At 40.0% G+C, this 16,026-nt stretch overlaps 1 protein-coding gene across 4 annotated transcripts in view; it reads left to right on the forward strand.

Annotated features, from left to right (window-relative positions):
- Window positions 1-10,838, forward strand: part of rubcn (rubicon autophagy regulator) — a 77,520-nt gene extending 66,682 nt beyond the window's left edge. For all 4 annotated transcript variants that reach the window (XM_038815581.1, XM_038815583.1, XM_038815582.1 and 1 more), the window contains 3 exons: window positions 1,292-1,445; window positions 3,505-3,598; window positions 9,810-10,838. In XM_038815581.1, coding sequence (XP_038671509.1) covers window positions 1,292-1,445; window positions 3,505-3,598; window positions 9,810-9,973 — 412 coding nt within the window. In that variant the 3' untranslated portion in view covers window positions 9,974-10,838. The remainder of the gene's footprint in view (window positions 1-1,291; window positions 1,446-3,504; window positions 3,599-9,809) is intronic.
- Window positions 10,839-16,026: the final 5,188 nt, after the last annotated feature.

Consider the following 16,026-nt stretch of genomic DNA (forward strand, 5'->3'; position numbering starts at 1 on the left):
TTTTTAAAACATTTGCCACAGCCTGGCCTACACGTTTTGGACAAACGATGTGCTGGATACAATGTCCAAACAATAATTTAAGGGATTATTTGTTCTGACTGAGTGGGGTTGTAGCATCTGGACAGTTTCTTCTCTTGTTTTAAATTGCAGTTGTAAACTGCATGGGTTCTTGACAGTGGTGGCGCTGTCTGAAAGTATGAAATGATAGGTAATTGTAGGTGAAAACTGTGGTTTGAAGCCTGAAATAGTTGGTGTGCTTTATATGATTAAAAAAAATGTAGATTTTTTTTTAATTAAGGGGCAATTTAACGTGTCTGCACATATTTGGGGGGTGAGACCCATACACACACACGGAGAATGTGTAAACTCCACATGGACAGTGACCTGGGGCTGGGATTGAACCTGGGTCCTCGGCGCTGTGAGGCAGCAGTGCTAACCGCTGCGCCACCATGCCGCCCACACAACAATTGACGTAAGTGGTGATGGCAATTGATTGGCCTCATTTTCCTGATGCCTGGTGGCTGTTTGGAATAAGTGGGTGGATGATGTATGTGACTCAGACTACAGTAACAAAATTCTCCCATCTGAAGTTGAGCATAAATTTTATGACTGTCAATTAGCAACAAAGAAAGGGAAGAGGTGAGGGGAGGAGTAGGATGTTGATCACCTGTGTCAAAGACTGCAGAGGAAGTGGAGTAGGATTAATGCTCTACTTTTGTCAGAGATTGTTATTCTTGACTCGGGCTGTTTTGATCCCATGGAAGAAACTGAAATTTGATTGGAGAGATTCAGAAAGGCAGTTGTAAGAGATGGTCATGCATCTGGGAAGTTCCAACACTTGGACTTTGGAGAGAAGTTAAAAAAGAAAAATTGTAAAGGACTGCACTCAGCAAGTGAACTTCCCTTCTTCACAAAGAAATATTGCAAGCTGCAGTTCTCCATAGTTAAAGCACAAAGTTGAAGATTATACTTAAAAACGAAGTACCATCTTTGAAATGATCGCCTCCAAGTTTTGCTAAAACCACAGTCATCAACTATATTGATGTGGTTGCCATTTAATTCTGACCCATTTTAAAACTATTACATTAATACAGAAGCTATGTACTGTGACTATTTATAATAATGGCTGAACTAAAGCAGCAAGTATAGGTGCTCGGCCATTAGCAACTCTAAAATGCCCAATATTAATTATTGTTGGAGTATGTGGCAATGTTGGTTTTTTTGTGGGGGGCCTGTGCAATCAGGATTGTTAATCTCCATTATAGAATATTGTCATGTGCTTCTTTTGTAGTCTCCTGGATAACTTTGATTCAGAACCAGGTCACTTGACTGAGGATCATCATCTATATTCACTAAATGATCTCATTGCTGTGAAGAAAGGGGAACTGGCTGGAAGGTTGAAGGAACTGGTGATGATAGGTGCAGCACACGTGGAGAAATGTATGGTATGTTCAAAAGAAATGACACTGATTTTCAATGTAAATAAACATTTATGTAGTTTTGCATAACAGTATTGCAAATAAGAACATGGTGCATCAAAAATATGGATGGTTTATACAAAATAGTAGCAATGTTCCAGATGGTTTATTGAGACAGATACATTCTGCTATCATTCTAAATACTTGTGGTATATCTTGTGAATCATCCATATGGAAACTGGCTTTTAGAGATGTCATGGTTTTATTATTTCCTTCATGGTGGGATTACACTGCCGATGAATGGGTTACAAATTCAAACAAGGGTTTAACTTCAAAGATTTCCTTCTCTCAGTGAGGCCGCTGTGTCAGATTTTGAGCCCAATTGACTTTGGCAAGCAGTTTATGATCCACAATGTTATCCACAGCTTCCGTTTCTGTAAATCTTCTAAAACAGTCACACTGAGTCCTGTCACCTATCAATTTTTTACAGTTAAGAATCATCAACGCAAGCCAATTTTCAAATATAGCAGATTGAATCATTAGTCTTTTATCAATTCTCAAGTGCTATTTGATGAGGCTCCAGTAAGTGGATTGTCAGGATTCCTCTCCCAAATTGGAACGGTTTGTAAGTGACTCATATCTATCTAAAGGAAGCACCTACTTTGCAGATTAAATTACTTGATGGGTTATTTTTCATACGTTTGTTTTAAGTGGAATTTTTGTGTTCACTGTTTTAAATCATTTAACTGGGTCAGCTTCCATCAATGTTTAGGTTAATGACTTTCCAAGACTAGTAAATTTAGCTATTTCATCCTGCCATGTCAACATTTTCTAAAGACCACAGTAATTTCTATCTTTTTTTATTTTCTCTAACCTGTTTTCCATTTTGCGTGACCCAGATTCTGGACAAATTGAACTGTGCCAATCTAATAAATCCTATGGGGACAGATAGTACTGAGGAAGCAAGGGGGCTGCAGAAGGACTTGGACAGGCTAGGAGAGTAGGCACAGAAGTTGCAGATGGAATGCAATGTGGAAAATTGAGAGGTTAGGCACTTTGATAGGAAGAATTCCTATTTTCTAAATGGAAAAAGGCTGAGGAAATCAGATGCATAAAGGGACAATGTGCAGATTCAGTCGGCAGTTAGGAAGGAAAATGCAATGTTCGTATTCATGTCAAAAGGGCTTGAATACAAGACCAGGGATATACTTCTGAGGCTGCAGAAGGTTCTGGTCAGGCTCTGGAGTATTGTGAGATGTTTTGGGCCCTGTATCTAAGGAAGCATGTGCTGGCCTTGGAAAGGGTCCAGAGGAGGTTCACGAGAATGATCCCTGGAATGAAGAGCTTGTCATATGACGAACAGTTGAGGACTCTGGGTCTGTACTCATTGGAGTTTCAAAGGATGGGGGGGGGGGGGGGGGGGGGGGGGGGGGGGGGACCGCCTCAGACTGAAGGGATGATCCTTTAAAACTGAGATGAGGAGGAATTTCTTCAGCTTCAGGGTGGGTGAATCTATGGAACTCTTTGCCACAGAAGACATTGGAGGCCAAATCACTGAAGCACTGAGCGTCTTTAAGACATAGATAGATAGGTTGATTAATAAGGGGTTATGGGGAAAAGGCAGGAGAACGGGATGAGAAACATATCAGTCATGATTGAATGGCGGATCAGAATCGATGGGCCAAATGGCTGAATTCTGCTCCTATGTCTTATGGTCATATGGTCTATGTAGGAAAGGAAGTTTCATTAATGATGTACTCTTCCAACTTTATCATTAGTTCAATTCAAACCTGCCAAAATATGTAATTTCATTCACTGCCAGTGTGGAAATAGGGAAGTGTGAACTTCTCCCAGGACTTTGAAATTTTGCACTTTAGGATTGAAATATGGAACCGATTCTGATGTATGGTAAGTTTCCTATAAGCTTTTGTAATTTGTCTACTGCTTTATTTATTAATCATGCTGCTAATATTCATCTGGTGACAGCCTGGCTGACTCATGAACTGCTTCTTTTAGAGTGAACTCCTATTGTAATAGAGCAGTGTACAGTGTAAAATAAATAAATAATTGGCCTGTTTTTACTCAGCTTTGTCAGGCTAAAGGCTTCATCTGTGAATTCTGTGGTGATGGTACTGATATCATCTTCCCTTTTGAACTGAACAAATGTAAACGATGTGAAGGTGAGTATTTTGAAGTTACATTAAGAGATGAGAAAAAACTGATCGTATTATGGTAGTATCTTCAAAATTTCAAAAGCATGTACTATATACATTTATCTGCATAACCTATTAATGTTGTAGCAGCTTTTTTGTGTGTACCCAGTGTTGTTACAATCCTAGTTGATAAAACTGGACGGGAAGATCCCAGAATGGATCCCTGGCTCAAAGGATCATAACTTTTTGTTTTTTTCTAAACTGTGGAGGAATAGAGTCACAAGATCGCTAATTATTTTTAACAACCAGAAACAAGCATTCATTAAACATCAAACGTTGAATTATTATATAATACTCCTTTACTGCACCCTTCTACACACAGGTTTTTGGATTAACACAAATTACAAAATATATTATAATTATACAGTGATCTCAACACACAGTCCCTTTTCAGTGACCTGCGGACCTGAACACCCAGATCTCTCTGACTTTCAATACTCTTAAGGGTTCTACCATTCACTATATATTCCCTACTTGCATTAGACCTTCCAAAATGCATGACCTCATATTTGTCCGGATTAAACTGCATCTGCTATCTCTCCACCCAAGTCTCCAAACGATCTAAATCCTGCTGTATCCTCTGACAGTCCTCATCACTATCCGCAATTCTACCAACCTTTGTGTCGCCTGCAAACTTACTAATCAGCCAGTTACGTTTTCCTCCAAATCATTTATATATACTATGAACAGCAAAGGTCCCAGCACTGATCCCTGCGGTGATGCTGGAAAGGATTCTGAGAGATGGGATTTATGATTATTTAGAAAAACAATTTGATTAAAGATAGTCAGCATGGCTTTGTGAGGGGCAGGTCATGCCTCACAAGCCTCATTGAATTCTTTGAGGATGTGACGAGACACATTGATGAAGGTCGGGCAGTGGATGTGATATATATGGAGTTCAGTAAGGCATTTGGTAAGGTTCCCCATGGTAGGTTCATTCAGAAAGGTAGGGGGCGTGGGATACAGGGAAATTTTGCTGTCTCGATACAAAATTGGTTGACCAAAAGAAGACAGCAAGTGGTAGTGGATGGAAAGTATTTCGCCTGGAGGTCGGAGACCAGTGGTGTCCTGCAAGGATCTGTTCTGGGAACTCTGCTCTTTGTGGTTTTTATAAATGACTTGGATGAGGAAGTGGAAGGGTGGGTTAATAAGTTTGCCGATGACACGAAGGTTGGGGGAGGTGTAGAAAGTGTTGAGGGTTGTTGCAGGCTACAGCAGGACATTGACAGGATGCAGAGCTGTGCTGAGAAGTGGCAGATAGAGTTCAACCTCACTAAATGTGAAGTGATTCATTTTGGAAGGTCGAATTTGAATGCTGAATACAGTGTTAAAGGCAGGATTCTTGAAAGTGTGGAGGAACAGGGACCTTGGGGTCCACGTACATAGATCCCTCAAAGTTACCACCCAGGTTGATGGGGTTGTTAAGAAGGCGTATGGTGTGTTGGCTTTCATTAACAGGGGGATTGAGTTTAAGAGCCACGAGGTTTTGCTGCATCTTTATAAAACCCTAGTTAGACCACACTTGGAATATTGTGTCCCGTTCTGGTCGCCTCATTATAGGAACGATGTGGATGCTTTGGAGAGGGTAAAGCGAAGATTTACCAGGATGCTGCCTGGGCTGGAGGGCATGTCTTATGAAGAAAGGTTGAGGGAGCGAGGACTTTTTTCACTGGACCGAAGAAGGCAGAGAGGTGACTTGATAGAGGTGTACAAGGTGATGGGTGGCATGGATAGAGTGGATAGCCAGAGACTTTTCCCCAGGGTGGAAATGGCTGTCACGAGGGGACATAATTTTAAGGTGATTGGAGGAAGGTATAGGGGAGATGTCAGAGGTAGGCTATTTACACAGAGAGTGAAATGCACTGCCAGCAGAGGTGGTGGAGTCAGAGTCATTAGGGACATTTAAGCGACTCTTAGACAGGCACATGGACAGCAGTAAATTGAAGGGGTGTAGGCTAGGTGGATCTTAGATTAGGATAAATGGTCGGTACAACATCGTGAGCTGAATGGCCTGTACTGTTCTATGTTACCTGCTTTTACACAAACTCCGAGATCTCCCCACCGATTTTCATAGTTATTTCAACTTGCGTTCCACAGACTGCAGTAAAATCTCTCAAACCTGAAGATCATTTCATACATCGTTCTGATGTCTCCACTTTCTAACTTTGCTGAACAAACTGTGTTCTGTTCTAACACCTTTTGATCTTGTAAACATCTCTTCATTTCTCTGGTTTCCTGCTGTCCAATCCTGCACTTTTATTCCATTGTATGGCTTTTCTTCTAGCAAAGCTGAGAGAGATCCCCCTCTAGCCTTCCAAACCAATTCCTTCTAGCAGAGCTGCGAGAGCTACCTTCTCTCTCACTATCTATCTTTAACTGCAATCCAATTAGTTAAAATAAAACTTACAAGCTTCTCTCCCCTACAAGGCCCCAGTTGCTCAGCAACCACTGCTGGTTTATGTATTCACACCGCTGCCCCCTCTAAGCACAATAAAAACACAGTTGGAACTTGACCAGCCCCCAAACACCTTTGTCCAGCATGAATCTAACTATCTGTTTTACCCTTGCAGGCACTCAAACCCACTGAAAGCTGTACCTTCTTTCTAATGTTTACCAATACAAATGTAAATCGCTTAAAACTACCGTTGTTTTCCGGACTGTGTGTTTTTAAAAAAAGACAAAATTAACTGTCAGTCATATCAACATTAAAAACAAAATGTTGCATGGGATACTAAGAGGTGATATATATACTTTGGAAAAGCCTTCTGTTCTGGAGCTAATCCATAATATTTGTGGTTGGGGGGGGGGGGGGGGTGGGTGGGGTGTGTTTCTTGCTTCTTTTGGCCTGTTCCCATTTGCTCTTTCAGGCACGCAATTATACCACCTTTCATTTCCCCCCCTTTTTTTTGGTCCTTTTCTCCAAAGTTCTTCCCTCTGCCACCCTACATTCCCCTGCCATGTATGTTTCACGTGGCTACATTATCCAAACATACTGGGTCAGATTCTAAAAATATTTGTGCCAACTCTCTTGACCCCCTTTGCTAATTCTGTGGTGTCAGACTGCTTGTCCAACATCCATTGAATCATAGAAAATTGACAGCACAGAAGGAGGCCATGTGGCCCAGCTTGTCCATGCCAGCCCAAGGACACCTAGGTGGCCTTTCTAATCCCACCTTTCTGCACCCGATCCATTGCCCTGTAGCTTAGAGCATTTGAGGTACACATCCAAGTACTTTTTAAGAGTTTAGGGCCTCTGCCTCCACCACCAACTTGGGCAGCGATTTCCAGACTCCCACTACCCTCTGTGTAAAAATGTTCTTCCTCCTGTCCCCTCTACACCTTCTGCCACTTATCTTGAATCCATGTCCCCTAGTTCTAGAATTCTCACCTATCCAATCTCCCCTCGTGCTGCACTTTTCTAATCCTGGGAACCTTCTTGTAAACCACCTCTGCACTCTCTGCAGAGCAATAACGTCCTTTCTGTAATGTGGCGACCAGAACTGCGCACAGTGTTCCAGTTGTGGCCTAACCAGTGTTTTCTACAATTCCAACATTATATTACTTTTATATTCTATACCTCTACTAATGAAGAAGAGCATTCCATATGCTTTCTTAACCTTATTTACGTGAACTGCTGTCTTTAGGGACTTGTGTACTTGTACACCAAGATCTCTCACTTCATCTACTCCTCTTAGTATGTTTCATTTATTGTGTACACCCTATAACTGTTTGACCTCCCTAAATGCATGACCTCTCATTTCTGTGTTAAATTCCATCTGTTGCTTTATTGGCCACTCCACCAAACCATCTATATCATTTTGGAGTCTTGGACCCATAATTTTCTACATTAAGTATAGGACAGACTGAAGTTGTCTTTTTTCATATTCATCCATGGGATGTGAGTATTACTGGAAAAGCCAGAATTTGTTGCCTATCCCTAATTGCCCACAAGAATGTGGTAGAACCGCAGCCTTGAATTGCTGCAAACAGTGTTATATAGGTAATGCATGGTGCTCTCCGAAAGGGAGTTCAAGCTTTTGACATCAAAAATGAAGGAATAGCTGCATAGTTCCAGGTCAGGATGGTGTGTGCCTTGGAAGGGAACTTTCAGTTGGTGTTCGCATTTAGCTGATGCCCTTAACCTTCAAGATAATCAGAGATCACATATTTGAACAGTGATATCAAAGGAGGCTTGCCAAAGGGCAGCATGGTGGTGCAGTGGTAGCACTGCAGTCTCGCGGCGCCGAGGTCCCAGGTTCGACCCCGGATCTGGGTTACTGTCTGTGTGGAGTTTGCACATTATCCCCGTGTTTGCGTAGGTTTCGCCCCACAGCTCAAAGATGTGCAAGGTCGGTGGATTGAACACGCTAAAATTGCGCCTTAATTGGAAAAAAAAAATTATGTACTCTAAATTTTTTTTTAAAAAAGGACGCTTGTCAAGTTGTTGTGTCGTGTAGATGGTCGACACTGCTGCCAGTAGTGGAGGGAGTGAATATTTTAAGGTCATGGATGGGCTGCTGATCAAATGGTCTGCTCTGTCTTAATGGTGTTGAGCTCCATGTGTTGGAATTGCACTCATCAGGCAAATGGAGAGAATTCACCACACTCCTGACTTAGAGTCATAGAATTTACAGTGCAGAAGGAGGCCATTTGGCCCATCGAGTCTGCACCAGCCCTTGGTTAGAGCACCCTACCCAAGCCCAACCTCCACCCTATCCCCATAACCCAGTAACTCCACCCAACGCTGAGGGCAATTTTGGACACTTAAGGCAATTTAGCATGGCCAATCCACCTGACCTGCACATCTTTGGACTGTGGGAGGAAACCGGAGCACCCGGAGGAAACCCACGCACACACGGGGAGAACGTGCAGACTCCGCACAGACAGTGACCCAAACCGGGAATTGAACCTGGGACTCTGGAGCTGTGAAACAACTGTGTTAACCACTGTACTACTGTGCTGCCCTCAGACCAAGGGCACTTGTTCCCTCGGCGATAGAATGTTGTTGAATGTCAAGCAGTAATCGTTAGATTTCTGTTGGAGAAGGTTATTGATTGGCAGCTGTGTGGCATGAATATTACTTGCCACATATCAGACAACTTTACTTGGATATTGCCCAGGTCTTGCTGTATTTGAGCACAGACTGCTTTGGTTTTTGAAGCTTTGGAAATGCGACTGAACACTGCAATTATCAGCGAACCTTCCAATTAATGACCTAATGGATGAAAAGTTATTAAAGATGATTAGGCTTAGGACACTTTGGGACACTGCTGCAGATGCTGTTCTCTTCCCTGGCTACTATCTCGTCATGTAGCAGAATGTTTGCATTATTGCTGTCCAATGTGTCCCCACGATGAGCTTTCAACCTCATGTTCCCTACAACACAGCGTGTCTAATTCCACCTAAGTAACTTTGCCTACCACTGCATCAGTCATTTCCTGAAACTCTTATCCATTCATCCATGCCGTTGTCACCTCCAAAGCTCCTGTGGCTACCCCCCGCCTGGAACCTTTTGTTCTGTTCCTTCAGCTCTATCTCTTGTATATTCCTCGCACCTTCCATCCACTATTGACAGCTATCTTGTTCTCAAGTCCTGCACTTTCTTCTCAAAATCCCTCTGTCTCCAGTATTCTTCTTTTGAGACCTTCCTCAAAACCCACCCCTTTGATCAAGCTTTTCAATGTGTCCTTTGACTTGGTGTCCGTTTGTCATTTTATCGCAACTTTGAAAAGCTGGTTGAGATGATAACCAGCTTAAAGATGATTATAAATGGAAGTTGTCTATGTTTACTCATTAACCTGTGTTCATTCTGTTTGGGAGGTTGGTATGGTTTGTCCTGGGAAAATCTTCCATTCAAATTCTTTCTCATAGATTCAGGGATTTGAACTCTGTCATATCATTGCTTTAGCTTCTATAGCTCACTTTAAGCATTAAACTGTTAACACCAAATAATGTGGAGATGCCGGCGTTGGACTGGGGTGAGCACAGTACACAGAAATTCACCTCAGGAAGGATCAGTGCTCCGGAAGCTAGTGATTCAAAACAAACCCGTTGAACTTTAACCTGATGTTGTAACACCAAATAAGTTCACTTATGTTAAATTATATTTTAAACTGCTGTTGAGGTTTGAGTACCGTGATTAAAACAAAAAACAGTATTTATCTTTTTTACTCTGCAGAATGTAAAGCATGTTATCACAGGTGCTGCTTTAAGTCAGATCAGTGTCCCCGGTGTGACCGGTTGCAGGCACGTAAAGAACTCCTTGCCAAACAGACTATAGAACTGTACTTGGAGTCTGAGGGTGAAGAGGAGGAGAGTTCACAGAGTACAAGTTGTGACTGACCAAGAAGAAGACCGCGCCACTTGAAATTTGGGTTTGAAGAGTTGATTCATGCACTTTTTATTAGAACTGGCACTACAGCCTACACCTATTCTACATATCTATAATGAAGATGCTATCTATTGCCTTCCAAGAACAGAAATTTAGCGATTGTGTCTCTGCTCATCAAATAGTTAATAACTCTTCATTTGTCCTTTTTGTTGAACAATTTTGTTCATTTAAGCATTTTTAAGAGTATCTTTTTACATGAATGTCTAAAGGCTCTTTTTGGGAGGAGAGGAGACTGCCCAATCCTGGTATTGTGTGTATTATAACAGACACCATTCATCCCTTTTGCTACAGGGTGCATTCCAGGAACAGTCAACATTCATGCCAAAGTGAGCAAGTTTTCAGTCAGCTGAACAGTTTGGCTTGAAATATATGCATCTGCTTCCTTCCGGGTTCTTGCCATTCTGGTTGAAGGCAGATACATTGAGATCTTGGAGAGACAACTAAAATAATGTCTGTAAACAAAAATTCTCACCTTTTGGTATTGGGTGTTCTAATTTGTAGTACTTAATTGTCACTATGGCATTGATACCTTATCGATGTTGCAGTGATCTGATGTTTAGGACTAGGTACTACAATGCTAAATGATGTCAAAGAGAGCCTTTAGCGTTCCATTCATCAAATTTTCACAACTAATATTTTTTTGGATATTGCAGATTTAACTGCATAAAGCCAATATGTTACTGCCCAATTTGAGCTGCTATCATGTACTTTGTCTAATAAATAAGACTTGCCAAGAATGTATAGATTTATTTTAATTTCAGATTCTGTAGGATAGCGAAAGGATTATTCAAGAAATAAATTTTGGCTTGAATTTAACAGTTTTTTTGTTTACTAGCTGTCAGAACCTAGCATTTAAAGTATCGTACAGCCAGGTTAGTGAAGTGAAGTGGGGTGGTTGGAGGAGTCTCCTGATACTCTTCGTGAGCAGACTATTTCATTGTACTATCATCAGGATAATGAACTGTAATGTATTCAACAAATCCCATATACACTGCACTATAGTTTCTAGCAAGAGATATGCATATCTACTATATTAGACTCTCTATATTATAGCGATGGACAGATTGTAAAAGTGATTGTAAAGTGAGATGCATTCAGGAAGCATTGCTGTTGTTGTGATGTGTGTTTGGCTGGTATAATTCTCTGCTGTTTTATTTTGTTGCACGATGGTTAATCTGTTCAGCTTTACTCACTTCTATGCAGTGAATAGTTTGTAAATTAATTAGGGTAAGCTTGGTATACAAAATAAAATGGATTTGGGGGTTTGACAGAATGGAGCAGATGGAGCAAAAGCTATTTAAATATTGAGTATATTGAGGTTTTTGTATTTGTACATTTAGGATCTGGATAAAGCCAATTAAAATCCATATGTTAATGCAGAAAAACCTGTCTCTTCACCACAGTGCCGGAAGGTTTGGTGTTTAATTGTAATGTGATGTCTTAACTCGGGTGGAGGAAAAACTGGTCAGTATTGTGCCCGTATCAGATACTCTTGGCTGAACACAGAAGGGTGGTATTGTGATTGAAGTTATAGACGCGATTGTTTACCAAGGGTTTATGACGAGTCTAAGCAAAAAATATTGCCGTTGAAAAATGTCATAACTGTGTGAAATCTGCCTTAGTTTTAACCCAACATGCTTATTGCAGAGTTCTAAAATTCCAAACTAGTCGTTTCTAAAACAATTTATCATGTGAGAATGGTGTTGCTGTGAGGTTTGTAAAACCTCATATAATTTCAATGATCTTCAGCTTGATATTTCAGGGCCTTTTTCACTTTTGTTTGGACCATTCTCATTGCTACAGCAAACCTTTTATATTGTTCACGCTTTATACATAACACGTTTAGGTCCATTGCAATCCAATTAAAAACACATTCTTGTCTGTATTCCATTATTATGATGAAGATAAATATTGGACACCAATGTAAAAAGAGATATGCAATTGAATTATGAAGTTTTGATAAAGACTCACCACCTTTAAGATTTCCATTTCATGAAAAGGATTGGATTTGTATGTGTGAACTACACAATTGAAGTGGCTCAGACGATATATTAACATGAAGCCTGAGTTTTGTAAGTTGTCTGAATCTCAGTTGAGTGATCCTTATTTTAATCCTTGCTGCAGTCTCTGTCCAGTGCAGGGTCTTCGGTGCTGTTGTGTTCTATTGGATGGTGGATTGTAGATTTAACAATTTATTTTTGTTGCATAAGCTAATTTGCCAAAAGCACTCTGCTTGCAGCAAAAATCGTGGACATCGAGTTATCAATTCTTTTTAAAAAATATATTAATTTTTCCAATCAAAGGGCAGGTTAGCATGGCCAATCCACCTACCCTGCACATCCTTGGCCTGTGGAGGTGCAACCCACGCAGACACTGGGAGAATGTGTAAGCTTCAAATGGACAGTGACCCGGGGTCGAACCCGGGTCCTCAGTGCCATGAGGCAATAGTGCTAACCACTGTGCCGCCCTAGAGATAGCAATTCTTTCTTTTTTTTTCTATAAATTTAAAGTACCCAATTACCTTCTCCAATTAAGGGGGAATTTAGAGTGGCCAATCCACCTGTCCTGCACATCTTTTGGGTTGTGAGGGCGAAACCCACTCAGACACGGGGAGAATGTTCAAACTCCACACGGACAGTGACCCAGGGCCGGGATTCGATCCCGGGTCCTCAGCGCCGTAGGCAACAATGCTAACCACTGTGCCGCCCTGAGATAGCAATTCTTGCATTAATAACCAACATTTTTCTATAGGAATTCCCTTGGAAATAGCATCAAAGACATGTAATCAAAAACAGTTGAAATAACTATTAATTTGTGTTTGCAGAAGGTAGAAATGAGACAAATTGTGTAGAGATGGTCACTGATTTGTATTGCTGTGATAGTGGCCGTTAACTAATATTTCCTAGACCTGATAGGCAGTTAGGCAAGTGCATTAAGTGATGTGATAAGAGGCAGCACATAAAGGCATAATCCCTGGTGGTGCTTTTACCTGATCTCATCCAGAGTAACAGTGAAGGTGCTGCAATGCTTTTCATACTCCTCGAACTGGGAAGGAAAATGCTGACTGTGGATTTCACAGCATGTGGATATTTGAAGGCAGGATTGTCTGTGATGGATTTAATGGTGCGAATATCCACCAGATTGTTGCACGATAAACATCTACTGCCTTGTAGTAACAGTTGTCGCATAGGCAGCAGTGAATGCAACCACTACTAGGAAAATAGGAGTATGGTGATCAATAAGAACATTTATTTTCAGTTATATAAATGCATGCATTTTTTCTCCCAAATTTCTCTCCCTAAAGATTGGCTTTTTCCAAGGGATTATCTCCATTACTTTGCTGTGGCCTTTATTCATATGTGAGCCACATACATGTTTGTCACAAGCTGTTTGATAGTGGGAGGCATTGTCCACATAAATATTCCTGGAAGAGTTTGCTGTTTAGTAATTGAGAATGGGAAAAATCCGGATATTTCTTCTACCTCATCATCCAACAGATTAGTGTCCAAAAAGGTTAGGTGGGTTACTGGGTAACAGCAATAGGGTGGAGGTGTGGGTTTGAGTAGGGTGGTCTTTCCAAGAGCTGGTGCAGACTTGATGGGCCGAATGGCCTCCTTCAGCACTGTAAATTCTATGATCTATGAATAATGCTGTGATATAATCAATATCTATGATCAATATTGCCATTCTTTCACTGCCACTGGGTTAAAAATCCTGGAACTCCTTCCTAATAGCAATGTTGTACCTGATCACATGGACTTTTAGAAGTTGAAGAAGGTGACTCACTTCCACCCTCTTGAGGGCAATTGGGGATTGGCAATAAATGCTGGCCTAACCAGCAACACCCACATTCCATGAAAGAATACAGTTAAAAAAACTGAAGTCCCCAATGCTTTATCGTGATTTACATTCTGACACACACTTTCATATTAATCTATTACAGAAAATGTACCATCTTAGGGAACATGAAGGGAGGTCATTTATTTTGTATTCAGGAAATTTAACCAGCCTGTTTTTCCTCTGCCATTGCGTTTGTAGCATATGCAATTTGAACAAGAAATAGGCTGAGATACGATGTGTGCTTTTGAACATTCCTGTTTTTACAGCATGTGCACTGCATCAGTTTTCCACCTTCCCCAAATCAGTTAATCATTCTGTGCTATCTTTTTCAAAGGAGATTGTGATACTAAATACTTTTCATCATTGTGTTGTAAATTCCACCCCCCATGATTTCAGAAAGTCAATATAAAAAGTGAAAAAGTTGTAATTTTTCATTAAGACAATATAAAACGCCATTAAAATAATTTTGTGCTACAGATTTCCCATCATCTGATTACACTTTATAAATTTACTAGAAGTTTAGGGAATAAAAATCAATTATGCACTCGAGTGTGTTATCTTTGTAAACTGGGGAGGACTGAAGTGCATTCATTATGTTTTTGAAATGGCTGATTGGTACAGTTGCTAATAGCTATCAGAGTTTAATATTATGGCGTCTAGATATCTTGGGGCAGAATGTGAATGTATGTAATATTGCAACAGTTCGTTAATCTTTGTCTCAAAATAATGTACACAGCAGTAAGTGCAAGATCAGAATGTTTGGAAAATAGTTCTCCATTTTCTCAAATGTCTTGAGACATGTTGCTGAATGTAAATATATAGATATAGGGTGCAAATGCCTTGTTAGTGATTTTTTCCTTTTTTCTACAGGGGTATTACATATTCACATTTTAATTTTCAAATTGCAGATGTGGAAAAATAAACCACTAAACAACTAAAAAGTGCTCATGTTCAAAAACTATTTAACAATTTATATCAATTCCTCTATGTCTAAATGTTTTCAAACGTTGGTGTCTTATTGGGAAGGCATACAACCTCGTAGAGAAGAAAGTTAATTCCTTGAAGAGCATTAAAAATCACCAAGTGGTCCAACAATGAGTCTTTGGGGGGGGGGGGGGGATAACCTATATATCCTGTTCGCTTTTCAGTTTGTATTCTTTTCCCTGCAAAGCTGCTAAAATCTTATTTCACTGGTTGGCAGATCAAATGCAGATGAATGACAAATCTTGTATGTGGTGCCATTTCTCCTGAGCTGATTATTTTCTTTTCTTTCAGTGTTAGGTTACTTCAAAATTATACATTCAAAGGTTGCTACTTATTAGTTAAGCACTGTGGTCTATATGTTTGCATTTTGAGTGTTTGGTTTGTGGCAGCTTTGGAAACTGCTTCAAGAAGATCATTTATTAAAATAATTTTTTTTTAAACTGGAAGAGGCAACATTACAGGAATTTGCTGATATATATTCGTTTGTATTTTCTATGAATAAAATGTATAGAACTGTAACTGTTTAAACAAGTTGAGAAATATTCTGACTAGCATGGCATGAATTCATGGACCAGAAAATCACACTGTATATATTAAGTAGCAGACATTCTACTGCCCGTTTTGCACCCTCACTGAAGTTAAATTTCAACCCTAAGACTACTTTTTGATGATTTAGCTTTATGGAATGCAGCAAACCAAACTCAATTCCATCAGGTTTATGTAAAAATAGTACAAATTCTTCTGGAACATGGACATTGCATTATTCATAGAATTCTGTGGTTTCGAGAAGTGGGTTAATGCATTTTCACTGACTAGTTTAGTAGAAAGCCCCATTTAAACAAGTTGTAATATTCTGATGTAGTGTATATCTGGAAATGCGTGCTATAGTAATTTCATAAATGCGATGCATCATTCCCAGTTAAATGCATTAAATTCTGGCTTAAGCATACAATTTCTTAAACATTTGCAGGATTTTAAAAGCTTTTTGTTGTGTTTTATGCTTTCTTAAATTTAAATAGAAGTGTACTCATTCTCAATATCCTAAAGTTGAATGGCAAAAAAATAATTTGAAGCTGAAAAAGCAATGCACTGACATTGATATTTAAACTGTATATATGCTTCCTTAAATTTAAATAGAAGTGTACTAATTCTGAATGTCCTAAAGTTGAATGGCAAAATA

This window comes from Scyliorhinus canicula, chromosome 13 (genome assembly GCF_902713615.1).
Source record: "Scyliorhinus canicula chromosome 13, sScyCan1.1, whole genome shotgun sequence".
In the NCBI taxonomy this organism is placed as follows: domain Eukaryota; kingdom Metazoa; phylum Chordata; class Chondrichthyes; order Carcharhiniformes; family Scyliorhinidae; genus Scyliorhinus; species Scyliorhinus canicula.